Source organism: Hyposmocoma kahamanoa, unplaced genomic scaffold (assembly GCF_003589595.1).
Source record: "Hyposmocoma kahamanoa isolate Upper Pololo Valley unplaced genomic scaffold, ASM358959v1 202, whole genome shotgun sequence".
Lineage (NCBI taxonomy): Eukaryota > Metazoa > Arthropoda > Insecta > Lepidoptera > Cosmopterigidae > Hyposmocoma > Hyposmocoma kahamanoa.
This window is the reverse complement of record NW_020653726.1, coordinates 9,957,303-9,980,971: the sequence shown is the minus strand read 5'-3', so window position 1 is coordinate 9,980,971 and position 23,669 is coordinate 9,957,303. Positions and strand designations below refer to the sequence as shown.

The 23,669-nt window shown below is 36.1% G+C and overlaps 2 protein-coding genes across 2 annotated transcripts; one reads left to right on the top strand and one right to left on the bottom strand.

Moving 5' to 3' along the window:
- The first annotated feature begins 301 nt into the window (after positions 1–301).
- Positions 302–9,172, top strand: LOC113227213 (acyl-CoA Delta(11) desaturase). Its single transcript, XM_026460106.1, has 7 exons — positions 302–387; positions 935–1,128; positions 3,674–3,804; positions 5,212–5,417; positions 7,224–7,409; positions 7,959–8,065; positions 8,754–9,172. Exons 2-7 carry the CDS (start codon positions 948–950, stop codon positions 8,948–8,950), a joined length of 1,008 nt encoding a protein of 335 aa, XP_026315891.1. The 5' UTR covers positions 302–387; positions 935–947; the 3' UTR covers positions 8,951–9,172.
- A 1,800-nt stretch (positions 9,173–10,972) lies between these two features.
- On the bottom strand, positions 10,973–22,013 carry LOC113227114 (probable glutamate receptor). The gene is made up of 7 exons (XM_026459991.1): positions 21,988–22,013; positions 20,677–20,900; positions 18,822–19,033; positions 18,137–18,288; positions 14,289–14,408; positions 12,768–12,934; positions 10,973–11,107 (listed from the first exon to the last, which is right to left on the bottom strand). The coding sequence occupies exons 1-7, from the start codon at positions 22,011–22,013 to the stop codon at positions 11,010–11,012; spliced, it is 999 nt and encodes a 332-aa protein (XP_026315776.1). The 3' UTR covers positions 10,973–11,009.
- Between the last annotated feature and the right edge of the window lie 1,656 nt (positions 22,014–23,669).

The window sequence follows — 23,669 nt, the reverse complement described above, 5'->3', positions numbered from 1 at the left end:
AAATAAAAATCCAAAATTTCATCGTAGAATAAATAACCAGTACCGCTTGTAAACGGCATCAGGAAAAGTTGTGTGAATTCTGAAATCTATGATTTTATAATAAAATCGATTGCAAGTTTTGATTTGATTCGATTACATTATCATATCCGGTAAAATAAAAATGTTATAAAGCATAAACTGCATTGCGTGCATTTTAGTAGGTTAGCGATTACGTTTGCAAGGCTGTAGATGCATCATGCATCGATTATGGCAATGTCCGCGTACACGGTCGAATGCAAAATTATCATTAGTGCGTTTTCTTACCTCGTCTTAGCCGCGCGTGCTGTGAGCGCTTAATGCAGTCCCACGCCGGCACTCACAAGGGCAAAATTCAAACAAGGACTCGATGTAAGAATTATTAAGAATATTTTTATACATGTTTTGATAATGTGTATGAATGTTTCCTTTCATATTAATTTTCAAATTAACAATAAACCTTCCCAGACGACATACAATGCTGGTACGTATTATCCACTCTACTGTTAATTTGCAAGCTTGCAAAATTTCCCAAACCACAGAATACCTATGCTAGCCTAAGTTATAAGTACTATGTAGCTAAAAATATGAGCAGTTTGTTAAATCAAAAGTATTTGATTTCATTTATTTATTGCATTTGTTGATGAATAGATGGAAATACGTTATTAATGGTCAAGGTGATGGGAATGTGGCGTCACTAACGGCTATTACCGTTTCTTACTATCCTGATTTCTGAATAACTGTAACTGATTCATTTACATCGAATTTAACTCTGCTTTTTGCAGATAATTGTTTAAAGATTCAGTTTAAATGATTAAAGTTTATTTGTAATAAAAACTCGTAAAGTTAAGTTAGGTTAGTGAATAATAATTATGAAGTAAACAATAAGAACGTAAAAAATATCCCCTTCAACTTCCAGTGTAACCGCAAAAATGGTCCGCGTCAGCGAAACGTTAAGTGAAGCCGATGGCCCGCCGGCTCCTGAAGAGAAGTTGAGCAAGAAACGCGAGGCGAATTGGCCTGCAGTTCTCTTCTTCATACACATACATTTACTGCCTGTTTATGGCATGTGGTTGATGTTCTTTGAAGTCAAAATGCAAACCATATTATTTTGTAAGTACAATTTATATCAATTTTGAACACCACCTAGGAGACAATCTAGATTAATGTATCTTCGTGCAGACTGTTTTTGTTAAATTCACATGTGGTTGGCGTCACCTTAGTAATTAGGTAAGAAAAAAACGACCAATCTTTTGCATTTATATAATTCAACCTGTGATCATTGGCCGAATTCAGGCAGTGGGCGCGCGGGGCTTCTCCAGGAATTAAAAAAGCGCTTATACGACGGATTTTTTTAAATTCATATCTAGTCCGATTAGGTCTAAAGGCTGTTGTAACCTCGATGTGAAAATACCTATTGTACATTTAGTCTCCACCAAATTAATATCTACACTTGTGAAAAAGATAACATTTGTAAACTGGAAATATTCCTGATGACGACCTCATCACAAGTGCTTTAGTTACTTACCTTGGGATCAGAGCAACGTATGTGATGTTGTCTAATATTTATTTTTATTCTTATTATTTATTTTCTTAATTATTTCATAATGTATAGGCACATTTCAACAAAAGTGACAATGATTTTCTGATTGATGATAATTTTCGGAATCTCATGACTAAAGACCACGGACTAGATCGAAGCATGTCGAGCAAAAATTCGATTTAATACCTTAGTTTAGTTTTTTTTTAAATATGTCCGACTCTCACGGTAGTTGTCCATTATTTTTTATTATGTTTCCTCTGAAAAGACAATATTGCAATTATTTAAATGGAAGTGATAGGGAAATATAGTTTTTTAAGCTTTGAAAACGGTATTCCGTATCAGACGTCCAAGAAAATCGGTGTGCGATCCTTATAATATTCTGCTTAACTATGTGTATTGTAGCATGATCCTTTTGTAGCTTGAACATCTTAAGTACCAACGCCAATATGTTAGGAGATACTCTTGGGATTTAATGGGCATAATAGAGATATTATAACCAGTACAGTGTACAAATGTATGAAACACATAAAACATTTCTTACATTAAAGATAAATAAAAATTTACTTCGTTCTAATACGCCGAAACGAGATAAATAATTTACTTGTACTCCACGTCCATTAGGTTTCTTTTTTATAACAACATCAAATGACGGAACGAACAAGTCGTGCGCATAATGGTCAGCTACACGCCTGTCCATAACAGTTACAGTGCCACTCAAAGGTTACTACCACTGCGCCCGTATGAGACATGTGTTGACAAGTCCCATGAGCCCGTAATTTCACCAGCACCCTTACCCTTCAAAACCGGAACACAGTAATGCTGACATTACTGCTTGGCGGCAGAAATAGGTAAGCTGGTAATACTTCCCTGGGCGAACTCTTTCACAAGGAGCTCTACTGCTACTAAACCAGTGGAACTGAAAAACAATTATTTAAAGAGCCTTTACATTTTAAATAATCATAAATGTATAACGTAATTAACCAAAGGTACAATCTATCTATTTTTAAGTTTCTAGCTTCTCTTGAGGAAACATGGATACAATATTTCAAGTCATATTTTTATGATTTTATGTGAAATCATTTGAAAGTTAATTATCATCTCTTACATTGACGGAATACTTTGTATAATTTACTTAATCGTTTACTTCATATTCCGAATAATAATGTCCTAAATTCAATTCTTTATGAAATAGGATGAAATAGCTAACAACGCATTATGGACCAGTGGCTAATGTAAACATAACACAAAGCAACATAAATAAATAAATTTCATAAAGAGCAAACTTCCTCTACTTTGAAATGTAATTTCCAGTGCCCTATAAATCATATTTACCAATACCTATGTACTTATATTTACAATTGCCTCCGTAGCCGAACGGTTACCATGCCGGTCTGCCACGCACAGGTCCCAGGTTCGATTTCCGGGACGCGAGACATATTTCTATGGCCTACATTTATTTCTCTCGTGAGTTTGGGTGTAATTTGTGGTTGTCTATGTATGTGTCCATGGCACCCGCGACACAGGGTTGCCCTAGTGCTATGTCGAGTGTGTGCGTTATTATTATTATAAATTGGAAATAGAGAAAGCATATTATATAGATTAATGCTATCAAATAACAAAATAGACTATTTATTGTATTCATCTTCAACACATTTATAAGGCCCATTGCGTGCTGCGACGGGTCTCCTCTCAGGCGAGGGTTAAGGTCATAGTCCGCCACGCTGACCCAATGCGGGTTGGGGACTTCACACGTTTGCCGAGGGTTGTGAACCTTCTTCAACGTGCAGGTGTCATCACGATGTTTTCTTTCACCGAAAAGCTCAAATTAAATTTCTCACATAAATCCCGAAAAACTCACGAGGTGCGAGGCCGGATTCGAACCCACGGTCACTGCTTGAGAGGCGCTCAAACCATTAATTAGGCTACCACGGCTTCTGTTTTTTTATTTATTTAATGTCATCATTCAGCCATACGACGCCCACTGCTGGGCATAGGCCTCCCCCAACGATCTCCACTCTATTTATTTAATGTATTGTTTATTTATTTATTACTCAAAATTTCTTTTTCATTTTATTGGCTGCAACGATATCTTCATATTTTGATATTGTTCTATAGTTATCGCCCTCGTATCTTTCGGTATTCTGGGAGTAACGACGGGGGCCCATCGCCTATGGGCTCACGGAGCATACAAGGCCACTACTGGACTCCGTATTTTTCTCATGATGTGCCAAACTTTGGCTGGACAGGTAATGTTGTTACTATTGAATAAAAGTTATACCTATTAAAAAAATACTAACAATGACTAAAGTTGACGTTGAAGTTTTTCCAAGTACGTTCGTTAATTTTCCAACTTGGACCACTTACACCTTCGCCATGCACTTTACTATCGTCAAAAAGCAAAATAGCCAATTTCTTGCCACTGCTACTTAATGTCATAAATAACATGTAGGTAGAGTCAAATTTCATAGTCCAAAATTGACTAAGAGTCGTATTCCAGAACTCTACTCAATGCTCAAGTCAGGATTTGAGCAGACTTGAGTATGATTTCAAGCACTGGAAATACGACCCTAATGGCAGGGACTTGAGTATGATTAGTATTGAGTATGGACGAGTGCTTTATACCATACTCAAATCCTGACTTGAGCATTGAGTAGAGTTCTGGAATACGACCCTTAGATAAGTTGACTTTTATTTATTATTAAATTGACGACCTCAGTGGTCCAACAGTTTATGCTATGGGCCTGTTATATGGCCAATTTATACTAGATGATGAGGTCCCGTGTTCTATTCCTGATAGGATCAATTTTGGAGATAATTTTTCTAAATTTTAATGTCTGGGTGTTAAGAGAAGTGCCCCAGAGTGAATTTCGTTGCTCTGGCACTCATTGCATAGGAATTCAGTCGTTTGAGACCAGGCAATTAGTGTGGTTGTCTGACATGTTATAGAAACCATGAAATAAATCTAATTTCAAAAATAAATTGTAATTTGCACATCATATTTCGGAATCCCTCGAAATAAAAATCGCTTTGCTTTTGTAGGTAATTTATCCAAAATTGGTTCTCTTAGTTGCATTCCACTTTTGAACTTTTTTTTTTTTTTTTTTTACAAACTAAATATTATAATATTTTAATATTATGTAATATTTGTAATATTTACGAACTACATTTGAATTCCTACAATGTCAATATTCCCAGATATTAGGATGTAAAGTATTTGTTGAAGATATATTTATAGACTTCTAATCATTCAAATACTTTCCTCCTTCACAATTTCGCAATAGTAAAGTTTTATATGGATACTCTTGTATCACCATAAGCGTAATACACAGAAACTTAACGAAGTTCCTTCTTACGGAGTAACCCCGACCTTTTTCAACTTGGTATGCTGGACCCATGTCACCTCCTTGGGCTATAACAAAGATGCAAATCTTATATATAATATTTTTTATAGTACACTCAAATAGGTTAAACTATACAAACTGACCTTTTTTTAAACTGCCAATTGCTTGATATATAAATTTAAGGCACAATTGTACGTGTTGTGCACATAGCTATAACCACTCGAAAATGTACTTTTTTTTATTGAGCAAAATAACTGTACCCTATGTAATTAGAAAACTTCATATATTGATCTCCGAATGTTTATTCTACAGGGTCCAATATACGATTGGGTTCGCTACCACAGATTACATCACTCGCTCTTCGGAACTGATGAGGATCCCTTTGATCATCGCCATGGATTCCTCTACGCTCACATATTGACGCGTTTGAGAAAACTCAGCGATTACCAGAATAAGCTGCTTAAAGAAGTTGACATGTCCGATCTAGAAAAAGATTCTGTTGTCATGTTCCAAAAGAAGTAAGTCCCAAAAGAATTTCACTTCTAGATACTTACTGAAAAGTTCTATGATAATACACAGAGTATACATATATAGCAAAAAATTCCATTCATATTTCTATCTCTGACTGATAAGTCAAGTTTAGCAAAAAATATCCGCTCAATAAAATTCTAGTAAAAATAATTAATGTTCAAAAACTCAAAGCAAAAAATCAATGTTAAAATAATTTCACATATTTTGTACGGGAATCCTTGTCTTTCTTAACATGTAAAAAGAAAGCATACAATATGTATCTGTTTTCATATTTTGAGGATATCTCATGTCGATGTAGTACAGAAACGTTTGGGTACATATTAAACTTTTGTCAAACATGCTCGGAAATGTTCGCTTATTTATATACAAAGAACACGCAACAAGCTTTATTTTTGCCACTGCACAAAATTACAAAGTAATTGATTCCCGGCCTAGTCCGCGAAATCCGTATAAAAATGCATTTTCTACCGCTAATAACGCAGCGGTACAATTTTAGTTTATTTATTATTTGGTCCTATTTGATCATGATCATTGCAGAAAGATCGAAGTGATCTAAAGGAAAATGCCATACAGCCAAATTGTACGCTACTTTTTTCGGCGCAATGGGTGCGTTTAAATGATCAGATTGTAAAATTATTGGTGCGTTCGTTTTTTTAATTTTATTTTAAAAAGGCATATGGTTAAAAAATAGTACGTTGTGTATTAAGGACGGTAAATGAGAAATTACTAACGAGGGCCTACTAGAAGCCCGAAGCCGAAGGCCCGAGGGCTTTAATAACTCGAGTTCTGTATTTTTTACGTTCGTAATACATACAGTGTTTTTCATCACATTTATGAGTTATTATTTTGTATGAATAAATATGGTTCACAACACAACAATTACGGATTTTGAAAATGGTGGTTTTTTTGTTTTTTTTCAACAGATGGCCAGCTAGTCATTCTTCCATAATACGTGCGCATACAGCCATGATGGATTGTAAAAAAAATTATACAGAAAATAATTAAAATTATAAGAAATTCTTAATAATAAGTATTTAAGCAGTATGTGGCTGAATTGCAATTCAATTTCTGTTTGGATAACATTTTAAGCGAATGTTTTAATTTTGAACTTTAGTAACCTCCTTGCTTGAACTTGGATCTGACCTATGTAAGGAAGTATGTAGTGCTATAAATTTAAAAAAAATCCTTACCGACCACGGCTGTAATGGGAAGAAAAAAGGCATGAGAGTTTTATTTGGGGCATTAGAATCAAGTTAGCCATCATGCAATCATACTATTTACGAGCAAGTGTATAAAACATATTGTAAAAGTTACTAAAACAAATTAGTATAATTTCCTTGCATTTATAGAGAACTGTCTATGAACCTGCTGAACTTAACTGTGATATATGATAGCAAGTAGGAATTCTTACTAAAATAGTTAGTTATATTGTTCTATTATAGTAAGAATTCCTACCCGTTCAGTAATTATTTATTTCCCAGACCCTGGCTTACCATTAAATTTCTATCAGTATTTTCAAGACGATTGCCTAGTCGATGTGGGCGATAATGAAGGTGACAAACTTTATATTCACTTTTCAATAAAAGTTTGCCTGTACGTAAAGTCCCTTTCCATTGACCCAGAAAAATTGTTGAGTTTTTGACAATAAGATTGTAAGTTATGTTACTGTTTTCAGGTCAAAGTTATTCATACAGTACCTAGTTTTATAAAGGGTATTATGTGGAATATTTTACAATTTACATTAAATTGACATACCGTGTTCTTGAGGATATGTAATATTTTGTTATTTTTAGAACATACTGGCTACTTTACGGCGTATTCTTCCTACTGTTACCTCTGAATGCGCCTTTGGAATACTGGAATGACACTGTGTTGAATGCAGTATTTGTAATCGGGTTCTTGCGGTATGCTGTCGTTCTACACGCTGCCTGGCTTGTGGAAAGCGGTATATGTGTCTGGGGACTTAAACGAGGGCAAAAGTAAGTAAACATGGCAATCTACGAAAGCCATATAGTCATAGTCTATAAAAATTTAGTCTGTTAATAAAGAGTGTTTGAGAGTTCTTTGGATTACTTGTACCTACCCGTTGGAGCGCCGAGACCTTTGAAACCATCCATCTATAAAATTATATTTTACAATAAAAGAAACTGAATGCGAAACCCACGGGCTAGCAGATCGATGGCAAATTACAAACTACACAACAAAATGCATACTACTAATACTTAATTGCTATCAATATTAAGTGTTTTATTAAAAGTCAGGATGTTTCACCACCATGATATTCAAGTAATTTTTGGGAAATTACTCCACTAGTTTGTTATAATTGTTAATACAAAGATCGAACACTTATTATAATTGTTAATACAAAGATCGAACACTTAGAAAAAAATCCCTCGATCATAAATACCTGTCTAAATAAAATAAAAGCCTGTTTAACAGACATACAGTCTCCAGATATACAGGCAATGCAACTCTGGAACAAGAGACTGAAAAGTAAACGTAATATGGCTGCAATTTATTTCTTTCAGGTATCCGCACGATTCAAACTCTGTATTTATACTGAATAGGACGTTCTGGCCTCATTACCACTACCTCGTCCCTTATGACTACAAGTCGGGAGAATTTGGTACTTACGGTGAGTTCTTTTTATGATTTCCGAAAATATGTGCTCGAGTACTATGCTTTAGTTTTTTAAGGACAAACAATGACTAAAGCTACGCAAATATTATTTATTTTCTGACCAAATTCTGTGATGCTTCAAATGGAAGTTGAGTGAGTAAAAATAAAACATTTAACTTTGACTTTGGGGTATGAAAACACGCAAAGCTTTTACCAACCATCGGTGGCGAAACGTTCTGTTGCGTGTATAATTTACATAGGCACCGCAATACACGTTGGTAGCTAGGCATATTATTACATCCCTTATAAATCTTTAGTATTTCTACAACTTAGGTTGTACTAAGCAAGCATTAACACCTTAGCCAGATCAGCATCAAAGTAGAACATCGACAAGTAGATCGAAAGTCGTAAGATTTATACTATACCTATGTTAAGGCAGAATAAGAAGCGACGACAGCGCGCTATGTATTCAGTGTCGTGATTAAAAGTCACTGTAAGCTACACAACTTTAAGTCCATTTTCAATCGTCTATTTTGATGCGAGGCTGTGCGTATCTAATGCGGAAAAAATATATATTAACAAACTTGCATTAACTATCAAAGTCAAAAGAATATTGAGCTTTTTTCTAACCAATGAAGGCACAGAAATTTGGTTTGGTATTATACATACTTAGGACATAAATAACCAAACCGAAACTCTGACAGACTGTGGATGTTCAACCGCCTTCATCCGAATTTGGGCTGCTCTGGGTCTGGCCACTGACCTTCAAACTGTGGACACTCCAACTATCCAGAAGGCCTTAGCTGAAGCTGCGAAGACCACCAAACCACTTACACAGTGTTTGAACGATGCAGTGTCCAAACAAACACTTGCCGAAGAACACTACCTTAAGAGAGGGTAAGCTAGGTTGTTCCTATGCTACTTATTTTTGTATTTACCCTATGTTGTGACTTAAGTTTACTTTAATAATAAAAACTGATACCATAAGTTTTCCAGTATTTTATTAAGATATAACTAAGATAAAATTAATGTAGTCAGGTACCGCGAAGTAAATATAATTTTTATACAAAGTTTTCCGGAAGATTCATTGATTATATTTTAGGAACTTTTTTACACTTGAAAAACCGCTATAGATATAATTAGAATTGATTGTCGTGTATATTTTCTTCTTTTTTAACATAACATACTGATATTAATTAAATTTATATTGAATTGATCATTGACTTACAATTATATGCACGTCGGGTTCGCGCTAAAAAGTGTCCGCACTTGTAAGGCGCTAAAATCGTATACAGAGCGCCAAACTCCGCTTTAGTCTTCATTTGTTCGACTGACAACGCGATACTGCGATGACATTACAATTTAAATTTCGAATAGGTTGACTTGGGACATTTTTTTCGTAGTTTTTGTATTAGACCCGTCGTCCATTTATTTGTAAGTCAATGGAATTGATATTCAATTATTTTTTGTGAAATTATTCCACTAGTTTCTTATAATTATTAATACAAAGATCGAACACTCTGAAACAAATTTCTTCGATCCGGTCGGATTCGACCCGACGTCTTCTTGCATACCGTGTCAGACGCTATACCAACTAAGCCACGGAACGAACCAACGGACCTCACGAATTTTTCTATGTGCTTGCGTCGTGTCTTTGTTTTTGGTTTTTCAACGACTTTTTAGTCGTAGCGCCATCTATGAGAAATCTACGACAGATTTATCAAGTTAGTACCTTTACAGCTACCAGTCCTGGCGAGAGATGTCGCTATTCATTGTATTAATTAAATTTTTATTGAATTGATATTAAATTATTTTTTAACGGACGGATTGGTCTTTGGATCGTTCCGTGGCTTAGTCTGGCGTGGTCTGGCACGGTATGCAAGAAGACATCGGTTCGAATCCGACCGGATCGAAGTAATTTTTTCTGTGTTCGATCTTTGAATTAATAATTATAACATACTGATATTAACGCCAATATTATTTGATGGTCACTTGCTGAGGCTGGTTATTGCATTTTTGCACCTATTCTAAGACAACTGCCACGCAGAGGTCCCAGGTTCGATTCCCGGGCCGGGCCGGGAGAAACTTTTGCATGGCCTACATTTATTTCTCTCGTGCGTTTGGTTGTAATTTGCGGTTGTCTATGTGTATGTCCATGGCACCCGTGACGCAGTGTTACCTTGAGTTCCAGGGGCTATTTTGAATGTAATTTATAATAATAATGTAAAAAAGGAACGGTCTAAATAAAGAGATAAAAATAAATTCCGAAAGTTAAGTTTTTTTTTAAAGTTCTCGTAGAGCTCGTTGTGAAAAAGATCGTCGAGGAAAGTACTGTCACTTTAACTATTTCTGCTGCCAAGCGGTAATTTGAGCATTAATGCGTTCCGATTTTGAAGGGTAAGGGTGAAATTACAGGCACATGGGACTTGTCAAGTTATCTCTCAGGGTGACGTGCGCAGTGGCTACGCCGCCCCTTAGATATTTAAAGCACTAAGTGGCGCACTTGTCCATCCCGTCTCTCTCTATCATAAAAACAAAGCACATTTAATTATATAAATACATAGCTCACCTTAATTTACTATTCTAACACTGAATTATCATAATATATTATTTTATTTAATAAGTAATAGTAAATTCACGAAACTCACTGTTTTCACTGTACTAGTTATTATAGAATTAGGTACTATTAAAAACCTTAGTAAATAGAAACACAAGATCCGTCTACCAAATAACACATTTAACAAAAAATCGTTAACATTTACAGAACGAATTGGTAGAATATTGGTGTTACATGCAATTTAACTCACAGTTCCTACCTAAGTCTTCTTACAATGTTTTTAAATTGCAATCATTAAAATATACTACATTTTTTTACTACAATTCGCTACGTAACATCCTAATAGCTATAACAGTATAAGAGAGTCGTAAGCACAAGACAATAATAGATAACTTACTGAGATCTAATCCAATAAATGAATTAAATTTGCAAGTCGACGATAGCAGTGTACTAAAAATTTACGTTGTCCTTTTCTATTCTTCCAACTGTACTCGCCGATACCTGCAATTTTAAATAATCTATATGACTGCCTCTGTGACCGCACGGTTACCATGCTGGTCTGCCACACAGAAGTCCCAGGTTCGATTCCCGGGCCGCGAGAAATATTTGTATGACCTACATTTATTTCTCTCTTGAGTTTGGGTGTAATTTGTGGTTGTCTATATGTGTGTCCATGGCACCCGCGACACAGGGTTTCCCCTGTGCGGGGCGTAAACAAAAAACGTAATATTTGTAAAAATTAAAAGAAAACATTACTTTACGCCAAGGAAAAAGTTTATACATAAGTCTTTAAAACGAATTTTGCTCAATAATGTACCAGTGCATTTAGGAAATGAAACTATTTTTTCGAATCTAAATCGCGTGAATTTGTTTTTTCAAGCAAACCAACGTTTCGGGTCCTTTACAGACACCATGGTCATGACTGACTAAGTGAGCTGTCAGCCGTGACCATGGAATCTTTTCTACTTCTTATCGTATCGTTGACATAGATTATACTATAGTGGCCCAGAACTCAGATACGCCGACCGCGTCACTAGCAGCCGCCATTAAATCCTCAAGTTTGCAGGTACTAGGGCACGCAGGATGTGAGGTGGGCCATCGTTTGAGTACCGCACCACACAAGCGGTCCAGGTTAGAACCATCCGAAAATCCCCACCTGAACAAATTGTCCTAACTCCGACCAACCTGAGTTCGAAGCTTATTCAAAGACGTCCAGATCGGGCATGGCAAATAGAACCCAACAAGCACACAAGCTGCTTATATTACCCCTGTAACCGTTCGGCCACGGAAGCAGTTAAATTCAGAGGTACAGTCGCGTCTAAATACGATGCGAGCGCTATAGTCGCGCCACAAAAACTTATTTTAGATACTAAGGCGGACAATGGCCGCTCTCATAGCACGTTCGTATTACTGTGGCGTACATTAACCGCTTGCATAGCACCTTTGTATAACTTAGAACCGCGCCAATCTTCTTTATCTCTCCTTTGTATCTTCGTACTTCGTACACGTTTACGGCCGTTGTAGACCCAAAGCATATAAATCGGTACCCATTTTGGGGGTAAAGCGGCACTACAACCGCTTATAAATCTACTGTAGAACTTGTTAATGCAGCCTAAGCCGTTATCAAGAACTTCCAACCGGATATTGTACGGCTTGTTATTAGAGCTTGTGTGCTAGTTGGGAACCTATAAAAAGCCCGAAATTAATGGTTTGTTCAGAAAAAATAGTTTCTATTAGGGTGACGGGCGCAGTGGCAGTGCCCCTCAGATCTTTGCGATTTAAAGCTCTGAGGACACTGCAATTGTTATAGACAGGCGTGTAGCTTACCATCAGGCGCACGACTTGTTCGTCCCGTCACTTGATATTATTAAAAAAAAAGTGTAACAATCATGAAAAAAAAACACTCGATATGTACCAGTGTAGTATTATGAGATTGTAAAGTTGCAAAATCTTACTAGTACTCAAATTAATATTATCCCATAAAATTAAATTATCTAAGAAAAACTAAGTACAATTACCGCTGGTATGAGATTAGTTCTAAAAATCACTCCGCTAAAAACTTATTACCGACCTTAGACCAATTTCTAAGGCGCTGAGGATTTTAGATAATAAAAACGAATCGATTCACAAACCAATTTTCATAGATAATTTCACCACTAACCAAGTAGCAAAGCTGCAATCAACCCAATTAGTAAGAGTATTAAAGCCGAGCGAACGTCTGCGGCACGCGCTGAAGCAAACCCTGCCGATGGTGCACATTGTGGCATGGCCGGCACCAGAGCTGCTTCCAGTCTGGCCAAAGCCCCTCCGCTCCGGAGCTGGAGGAGACTAACAAACAATAGGTAAAAATTATTTTATATTATAATGTTGCCATTTAGAGTAAATTTGTTAAAAAACACATTTAAAACGCAGGGGGAGTGTTGTTTGAACTACACACATATTATTGCGTTATTATATACCTGTTGTTTCTTCAAACACATATCGCTCATGAGATCTAACATAATATTATCTCAAAAATTGCGTTATTTATTATACTTTATCTCAATATTTATAATAGGTACGTCATTCGTTTACGATTTAATTTCAAATTGACAGGACAAACTGTTCTGTCAATTTGACTTTTATATCAACAAAGCGCAGGATAGAGCACACTGTTCAGGAAGCAAACTGTGTGCTCTCTCCTGCGCTTTGTTGATATAAAAACTACTTTAAAATTATAAGTACAATATAACGAAAATTCATGTATTATTTATGCAATAAAAAATATGTAAGGAAAATATTTAATCAAGTCGTTCCTGTCTCTACTCACGTGTAACACACACGTGAGTTGAGACAGGAACGACTTGTGTTTCAACAGCATTGTGAAATTTAATCAACACTTAAATTATATGAAAGTTATAAAGGTTTAAAATCATGCCGTTGACTAAAACCATCGAGTATATAACCAGGAATAGGGAAAACAAAATGATTATAATAAAGATAATATCTCTAACTATGGGGCTGTTCCATTAGGTAGTGTGGAAAAAACAGCAAAACATCTAATTACAAAACAAACGGAATCACATTTCATTGGTAATTAAACATTAAGCACGTAATTTTTCATTGTAGTCCATTATAGCAAAACTCAAGCTTAAACTGGTCAATTTGAACTGAAACAATTGACGACACCCGTCAATTGTTTCGAATTCGAGCTGGCCAGTCGGAGCGCAGTTGTCACCGTAATGATTTCGCAAAATAGTTTTCAAACCAATTAAATGACATTTAGTCTCTATTTTTGGTTATATACTCGATAACTAAAACTAGTAGCAGTAGAACCCCTGGTGAAAGAGTTCGTCCAGTGTAGTACTGCCTCCTTACCTATTTCTGCCGCGAAGCAGTAACGTCAGCATTACTGTGTTCCGGTTTTGAGGGGTAAGGGTGTTGGTGAAATTACAGGCACATGGGACTTGTCAACTTATGTCTCAGGGTGACGGGCGCAGTGGCAGTGCCACTCAGATCTTTGCGATTTAAAACTCTGAATGGCACTGCAACTGTTATGGACAGGCGTGTAGCTTACGTGTCACGTGATATTTAAAAAAAAACTAAATATGACAAATTAAAAACGAAAAATTGACACTTCATTCCAAATCATTTTCTACATGGCGAGATTCTAAATAGCTTGTCAATTTTTGTATCTTCTTACCTGACGAGGATCGGTCTAGCGTAAGGTGATCTCTTCGGCAGTGGAAAAGCCACATGAGCTCGTGTCGACTGAACTGGTAACTCCCGCACTTCGCAGCGGCCCCGGGCCTGACTCATCGACCTAGAAAGAAAGTTTGAAAAACTTACTACTTAATTACTCCTGATTAATCCTGGGTCCCTGGAGGCCACATACGGACAGAGATCGAGCTTTCGATTCGCCCTGTTGATATGTCCGTTGATCAGAAAGCTGGCAGCTAACTCCCCCAAAAAAACATAGGTATCATTTTTTCAGACACACTACGGCAGAGCTATCGATAAATTTACTTATTTTTTATAAAAGACTAACTGTAATAGCAGCTAAACTGCTTTAAAATGTGTTATTAAAAAATAAACTCAGAATATACCGTCAAAATTAATCATATTTAGCCATTGACCTATGTGGTAGGTTAATGTATTTAGCTAACAATCAAGATCTTGCACAATTCTACGAAAAAAGCTGTACTTCCAAATAATATACTAAACTTCCAAAAGAAATACTAATTTATCAAAAATACATATATTTCTTCATTAAAAATGGTTTTACCGCATTATAGGGACCTACTCAATTTTTATTATATATTTCTTTCAATTATTTATTATGAAAATAAATTCTATTGTTTGAATTTTTTTTAAATTTATTAAGGCTTTGGCAAAGCCATCAGCCTAAACGTGAAGTTTAATTATGTTTCTGTAAATATGGCCGCCACAAAGAGGATAGGCAATTTGAGGCGGCGTGTTTGGACTGACTCGGGATTCCTTAAAACGGGTCGATACGTGTATTTTAGTTCGAGATTCGTATAATTTCGCGTTTTAATCTTCGATTAAGGCACAATAGCACTATCCTATTCCACTTTAAACTAGATTTCACAAAATAATTGAAAGTTAAAATAAAAACGACCCTTTTCCCTCCAAAAGGTCCAGAGCGAATCTCAATTGTTTGACCTGCGCGCCATTTTAACAATTTTTTTTTTATTGCGCTTTGGCTACAAGGCAACCAGTATCAAAATTATGTATGAACGCAGAAGTCTTTCTGGCCAGAAAAGAATAAAAGCGGAAGTATATCCGGACTGAAATTAATTTACATTATCCATCGAGTATATAACCAGAAATAGAGACGAAATAAAGGCCATATATTCCTGGGAACATATTAGCGATACAGCTCTTATAAATATCAACTCTCGTTTGCAATGAAATATAGACAGGCCAACTACTGACCTGTGTGTACGTCTCCGTATATTCCAAAAAATGTTCTGTATTTATTGTAGTAAAGATAATGTCTCTAACAATGGCGTGCTGTTCCATTCGTTGGAGTGGAGAAAAACAGGAAAACATCTAATTACAAAACAAACGGAATCACATTTCGTCGGTAATTAAATATTAAATATATAATTTTTCAATTTCCGTCCATTATAGCAAAGCTCAAGTTAACTGGTCGATTTGAAGTGAAACAGTTGACGACACCCATTGATGACACGGGTCAATTCAATTGTTTCGAACTCGGGCTAGCCAATCGGAGCGCAGTTGTCACGGTAATGATATGGCAGAATAGTTTTCAAACAAATTAAATGACATTTCGTGTTTATTTCTGGTTACTCGATGGTACTCGATGACTTTATCGCTACTCATTTCCAACCGAGCCCGGCCTAGAAATGTCAAATTATTGTTTTCATAATTTGTGTAATGAATAATTTACAAGCATTGACTTACAAATAAATGGACGACGGGTCTAATACAACAACTACGAAAAAAATGTCCCAAGTCAACCTATTTAAACGTAGTGACATGTAAAGCTAAAACGTTAATTTTAAATTGTAAAGTCATCACAGCACTGTCTAATTTTGCTTGCTTCGCTGTCAGTCGAACAAATGAAGACTAAAGCGTGAATGACGCTCTGTATACGATTTTAACACCCTATAAGTTCGGACACTTTTTAGCGCGGACCCGACGTCCATTGAGTTCCTATGTTGTCACTCGTAATAGTAATTCCATACGATGGAATAGTTTAGCACCAAAGTTTATGAAATGTATGAGGTCGCTTTTAAATTTGTATTTAAAATTATATTGGTTTATAATAAAATAGCTAACAATAGTTTTCGGTAAATTATAAATTAAATTATTAGGGTAGTATTTTACTTCAGCAAGATTTTTCGGAACATATATAAATATTTCGTTGAGTTATTTCTGTATTTTTACCTAGCACAAATTTTTGGTAGCTTAGTAAAAAACGCTAAATATTCTAATTTTGAATAAGATCATATTTTACTTACTTTTCGGAGCTTTTATTACTTCCCATATTTTATCCCAACACGTTTTCGTAAAATGCGATGTCAATATGTTTTTTTAATATTAAGTTAATATTAATATAATGTAATTACAATTAAATATTTTAATATAATTTATCAACTCACATGCCGTACTCCCACTGACCTGCACAGGTTACGTCTAGATTTTTTAAACGTACACATTACAAATATGAGATGAGAATGAGATGCTTTACATTTTCACTTGCCAAGACTAGTTTGCTTTAGTCTTCGCAAGCTTCTTTGTGGTTAAGTTTAAAGTAATGAATGACAAAGTCTCTATTAACGAGCGTGTGAACAATTATAATATCAGGTAAGTATTAAAATATTATATTTAAATAGAATTGCAGAAAACACTGGAAAACGCTCTGGCGACGACGCTACGCCGACGTAATGCTCTTGTGGCATCTCCTTGTCTGCGTCAGAAATTCTTTCCCCTTACTCTATTGTACAAATGGTTCAATTTCAGCTAAATTTCATGTTATATACATTTATTTTGTAAAATACACTAGCTTACTAGATTAAATATCATAAATGGAATTTTGGGTGAAATTTAGACTTATATAGAAAAATATCCTGAAACAATTGAAATTCTATGAGAAATGCGTGTAAATGAGCATAGACAAGGAGTGAAAACATGTTGTCTGTCTTGTATATCCGCTATTAGGTAAGTAAGATAAGGGTAAATAAAAGAAAAAGTGAATATCACGTTCCTACCAGAAGGGAGTCATGGCTTTCGCCACAAAAAAACATGACACCTTAAGACAAATGAAGTCAACACAGACAAAGTAGAGGTTAAAAGACTAAGGAAAAATCTTGACAAAAAATAGAACGTGCCGTGCTTACAATAAGAACTGTAAGTCTACTCGTATATGTATTTCAAACATAGTTACTGTTAATATGTTAAACACGGCAGAACAATGTGCTCTATATTAGTTTGGATTTACCCGGATAATGACACAGACAAGGACTTGTCTTTTTTAAGTTATACAAATAGTATTCAGGATTAAAGCAACTAATATCTATTTTACTTTCATTAAAACACGAACCAAATAATAAACTCTTCTAATACTTACTACTTATACGTACCCTACTTAACGATTTTTAATAAGTAAAGATACTTAGCAGTAGTAGCGTCTCTCCTGGATTTTTTAACTCCTTGCTTTCAGTGATATCAAGAAGTAAAATCAGGTAACCAAACGGATGAAAAAAATCACATAGACAAATGGAAATGTACTGGCGAAGCCAACTTAAGCGGTATTATTAAAAAGGACGTAATGGCTAACACACTGACACTAACGCTCAGGCCACACAGAAGCGGCAGCGGAAGCGTTCCGGGCGCGGGAATTTTCGTAATGTGCTTTCGTAATGAACTTATATATACTTTTAAACATTTGGAAACGAGAATAAACGCGTTATATGAACCTGCCTGCCAGTGTTGCAGGGTTCATATAAACTCGTACATTACAAAAAGTTTAACTATTCACTCCTTTTGAATGATGTAACAAACCGTAGCGTTGATCGAGCCGCCCGCTGTCCCGCGAAGAAGGCATAATCCTGTCTCGCGGCTCTCATCAGACCTTCTTCGGCTGAGGACACAAGGTTCTCGGCATCGGAGTAGCCGCGTATGTAGAAAGCATTCAGTTGCGCGTCTTTTGTTGACTGTGCCAAATGATTGATATTATCAATAATATAATTAGGTACATATTAATGCTTCGCACATCTAATTAGTCATGTAATCCTGAAAGTAGATAAAATATACAAAGTAATTTTTAAAATACTGACAACCCTGCAGGACTATTATTACAAACATCATCAATAACCATTTTTGTTCCAAAACTGTTTATTAAACATAATAAATTTACCAAAAAAAACTATTAAGTTTTTGTTGTAAGTGCTATATGAAAGTAATATTTGATGAATTATTTTAAAAGTCATGGAGCAAAAGTTGTTGTTTACAATATTAGTCCTACGAGTTTGTTAGTATGTTACAAATAACCCTGATCTATCGAATTACCAACCATCTTGAATGTTATTTGATGTCCCATAGATTACACAGCGTGTTAATTGAGTTTGTACTCGTATATTCACATTTTTATCTTCTTTTTCATACAGTGTCTATACATACGTACATTTGACTTTCTAATTTACTACCAAGTACAATGGTCAAAGTTTGAAATACTTTGATAGCTTACCATGAGATACATTTGATCGGCACCGTTTCTGATGTAGCTGATCTTAAAATTTGGCGAATGCAATACAGCGGCGACAGTGTCCACACTAGCCACGCGAACAGAGAGAACAGATGTGATAAAAGCTGCATACGAATTGTACGTCACTACTGCGAAGAACAGGCACACGATGAGGAGCACGCTAGCTGCTGAACCTGGAGGTGTCCAGGTTCCACCTACAAAACCAATCAAACTACGTATTTAATAGGCCTTGTACGTCTCATTTGCAAGACATGAGTCAATATAGAGAGAATTAGATCTATAACATACACATTCCTAACTTAAGTGATAACTAAATTCCATTTTGTTGTATTAACTATAAAATGTAGGTCATGATGTGCTGAGTTTCAAATTGCATTTACATTCCGGCTCGAAGGACCAAAATGTAAGGGTAGCTTCCCTTAAGTTGTAGTTTGCTGGAGAGTCAATCAGTTTATCACTGGAACGGGATGTTAGTAATGAAACGTGTCCGCACTCAATGATTCCGTTTCTTGAACTCTAAATAAAGTAAACACGTAATAGCTTTTTATGTTAAAATCTACGTCAGCGTATATAGTAGTTTTGCAATTATTATAATATTTTCCTAAGTATGTCTAGGTAGCTCATACATATTATTTCATTGATCTATTGAGTAGAACTTTTAATATTTTAAATACCTATTGATAAATTACTATGGTACGAGCATTATCTTATATGCATGTCCTTAATTTGGAGAATGAAATAGATTCCGCAATGGCTTAAAACTAAATTAAACAAATTGGTTTTAGGTTATAAGTTAGGCAGACATTGAAAAATCTGTTAATTATGGGAGAGTAATTATTCATTACGCTATTGAAAATATTTCTCCTGGACAGGATCTTGCTTGGCAAGTTTTGCTCTTTTAAATAGCCGTCATAGCGACGCGGACGTTAGTCTCTCCAAAATAAATATTCTGTCAATATGTCAAGGTGAGGTTACACCATTAGGTCCTTCGTGTCATAGAGTTTATAATAATATGTGAGGGCGAAGCCTGTCGGCAATCAAAGGAGTATATTATTTGTATACTGACACCTATAACATTATGACTTCCTGAAATAACACCACTGTCAACGTAAGACACGTGACTGAAAATAATAATATTATTTATTACATTTTTTTCAATTAACACTGACCCATATAATTTATGAGTAAACCACTTAATACTAATATTAATACATATTAGTAAGGTACAAAATTATACATAATGGAAACTGCTGGAAACATGCAATTCACGACGGTGTCTCATGTACGGACAATTGAGCTTATCCGCTATCGAGCGCAGGATAGGGTCGGGGATGGCCCGCACCCGGCGCACCAGAGACATGCTTCGCTTGCATAAGGTAGCGTAAAATCAATCCACTCTGGCGTTTATGAACATCTCTGAAGCGCTACACAACCGGGATAACCCGCAAGGCTACAACATAGGGCTGAAAATACAGCGTATAAACTCAAGAAACTAGTTTAGTAGCAGTAGACTTCCTTGTGAAAGAGTTCGTCCTGGGAAGTACTGCCACCTTACTTATTTCTGCCGCCAAGCAGTAATGTGGGCATTATTACATTTCTGTTTTAATAGGAAGGATAAGAATGCTGGTGAAATTACAGGCACACGGAACTTGTCAACTTATGTCTCAGGGTGATGGGCGCAGTGCAGTGCCCCTCAGACGTTTGCGATTAAATCTCTCAGTAGCGCTGCAACTGTTATGGACAAGCATGTCACTTACTACCAGGCGCACGACTTGTTCGTTCCGACACTACTTACATAAAAAATATATAATATAAAATAGCTAAGAATTACTTTTACCTTGCTGACAAAGTATTCCAGTGGACCAGATCAAGCCCTCAGTATACCCCATGGACCGTGACCGTTGATCAGCAAGACAAGGAGTTAGTCGACTAATAACGACAAAGGCCAAGGAAGCAATCACTGAAATTGCTATAACGCAGGCCACTAGCCGTCCGCTGAATGGAGCCAGAAAAATGTCGCGAACTGTTGACGTCTCCTGATGACGGATGTAGATGTTGCACCTACATCAAAATTACATTTCAAAATTGAAACACGTACGACCCATTTGTACGTCCCACTACTGGGCACGGGTGAAGACCCAACGGCTTAAACCCCGAGAGGAGTCCCAGGGCTTAGGCCGTAGTCCGCCACGCAGGCCCAGTTTGAGTCGGAGACTTCACACGTTTTCCGAGGGATGTGAACCTTCTTCGACGTGTAACACGTGTAAAAGCTCATGGTAAATATCAAATTAAATTTCGCACATAAATTCCGAGAAACTCAGAGTTGCGAGCCAAAACTGGCCGATAGCTTTTTATGCTTAAAAAGAAGAGTTACAGAATTTTACATTTATACATAATTTGTTTCATGCAGCTAAGATTATTTATACAACTTTAGTGTGATAAAAGCACTTTTGACATGTGCTTTATTATAGCAAAGATACAATACTAAGTTTAATAAACCCACCGAAACAAGATCTGCGTGACGAGGGTTCAATTTGTTTGTACGTAAAAAAAAAGGAAAAAGCTTGATGTAAATTAATCAGTTATATTATTTTCAAAAGAAATAGTTCCTCAACCAAATTGTCGTCAAGTGTATGCTTTTACAGACGCTGTTTATGGTCAACGCGGCAAAAGCTGTTAGCGTGTCTCTATCCATATTTTTTAGAAAGCAGTGCCTTAAATGCCCATTTAATTTTGATAATTTATAGTGTCGTTTGACGACGTCACTAAGCTAAACGTGTGACTTTACTTTAATCACCCTTTTTGATTACTCTTATAGTTCAGCGTGTTGTGCCTGCAATTCGCAAACAAATATTCATAGCAAAGTATACAATGTTCGCATTTATCCTAAAAGTCATGTTACATTATCCTTCGTGTGTTCAAAAGTTTTGAGGTGAAATTAAAGTTAGGTTTACGAAGTTACGTATTTTTTTAAAGAATATATTTATATGTTTTTTAATTATATAATCAATTTTTTAATTGATTATGTAATTTAAAAAATATATGACTTAATGAAAAGTGAAACAACATGCGTTTCACTTCAAAACAATTAATAAATTCATACAGTGTCGCTTTGTCGCAGACTTTAAAATGTCAAAAATTGATGTACGGGCAACGGCACATCAGACTATACATTTTTGTTCGAAAATCGCTTCCAGTACAATGGAACAAGATACGTCAATGTGTAGCTTGATGTGCTGGCGTGGGTACATTTTAAAAACAATTTATATCACAAGCAATTCAAATAGTACTTTCTTAAATCCAGATCTAGGTAATATTTTTATATCGTCAGGTAATAATATCTATAATTTTATGCACATGTAGCACTTCCTTTGGAAACATGTAGTAGTAGGATTATATATTAGTCGTAGGCATAGACATCATATTGAAAAAAATTTTGGTATAAAGAAGTGTGTTTATATTTTTTAATAAAAATACACATCTCCAACATATACAAAGGGTAGGAAGGTACTTGGAGTTTACTTGTTTTTGTTTAGTTAGTGTTCGCTATAAAAAATGGGCAGTGAATTTTAGTAATGATGCACTAAACTGTCTCACATGGTCTCAGCAATCGGAAAGATGAAGTCCATGTCCTGGTGCTGCGGATGGTGTACTGTCACGGGCTCCAGGGCAATATCTACTGAAGCATCCATCAGACCTCCGAGTAGCCCAGTCCATGCACCTTCGTATGTACGGAAACCAAGCTTGCTATAGTACCGGGACAGTGACCTGGTAACAAAACATAATATCACACGTCAAAAATGTTTAATACCCCATTCGATTCAGAAAAGTATAATCCACATCCTCTCCATTTCTTGTATCTCTATCGACTAATAGAGTACCAAACATTTTGACGAAATTCCACTTATGCCGTACTTCTCTGAGGGGTGCGATGTATCATTTATATTATATTTGTCTGTCGGTTTTCTATACAAAATGCCTATTTTGGTGAGTGTGCCCATAGCTAAACCAGCTCATTTCATCCGCCCATTTTACCATAGGACATACCCACATACAGACGTACGGCGGGATATCATCCCTACTTGGTCGATAGTCCCTTGAGGCGTACAGGGCGTACTAAGAGCTTTTCGTCATCTTTTATCATGCGCGCTGTCCAGGAATGGAATTCCCTGCCTGCGACTGTGTTCCAAGCACACACAACCCGACTATCCTTAAGTTGCAACTGAATGGGCATCTTCTGGGCTTCGTTCATCATCGTAGGCCCCACCTTTGCTCCAGGGCTAGGTAGTAGACAAGAGCAAGTCCATTTACTTTAAAATTAAATCAAAACTTTTTTTTATAATATCAAGTGACAGGACAAACAAGTCGTGCGTCTGGTGGTAAGCTACACGCCTGTCCATGACAGTTGCAGTGCCACTCAGAGCTTTAAATCGCAAAGATCTGAGGGGCACTGCCACTGCGCCCGTCACCCTCAGACAAAGTTGACAAGTCCCATGTGCCTTTAGTTTCACCAGCACCCTTACCCTTCATAACCGGAACACAGTATCTAATGTTGACATTACTCCTTGGCGGCAGAAATAGGTAAGGTGGCAGTACTTCCCTGGACGAACTCTTTCACAAGGAGCTCTACTGCTACAACTACTTATACCCAGCTATTGTTATGACAGGTTTTGCGTAATATAATAATTTAAATGTTTACGTACTTTACCATTAATAAAAACGTATAATACTTGTGAATAATTTTCTTATCTCTTTTATTATTTATATGCAAAACCGGACTATTCACATCTATTTGTAAGGAATGTAAAAAAATGTAGTCTGACCTAAAAT

What these genes read in the sequence shown, in the direction of transcription:
- LOC113227213 (XM_026460106.1), top strand. Translation starts at nt 948, where the DNA reads ATGGTCCGCGTCAGCGAAACGTTAAGTGAAGCCGATGGCCCGCCGGCT. An exon ending in GGACTTAAACGAGGGCAAAA is followed by an intron (nt 7,410 to 7,958) that starts GTAAGTAAACAT and finishes TATTTCTTTCAG; the next exon opens with GTATCCGCACGATTCAAACT. An exon ending in GGGAGAATTTGGTACTTACG is followed by an intron (nt 8,066 to 8,753) that starts GTGAGTTCTTTT and finishes AAACTCTGACAG; the next exon opens with ACTGTGGATGTTCAACCGCC.
- LOC113227114 (XM_026459991.1), bottom strand. Translation starts at nt 22,013, where the DNA reads ATGTATAGTCTGATGTGCCGTTGCCC. An exon ending in AGTCTGATGTGCCGTTGCCC is followed by an intron (nt 20,901 to 21,987) that starts GTACATCAATTT and finishes ATTTTGATGTAG; the next exon opens with GTGCAACATCTACATCCGTC. An exon ending in TGGAATACTTTGTCAGCAAG is followed by an intron (nt 19,034 to 20,676) that starts GTAAAAGTAATT and finishes TTGGTTTTGTAG; the next exon opens with GTGGAACCTGGACACCTCCA.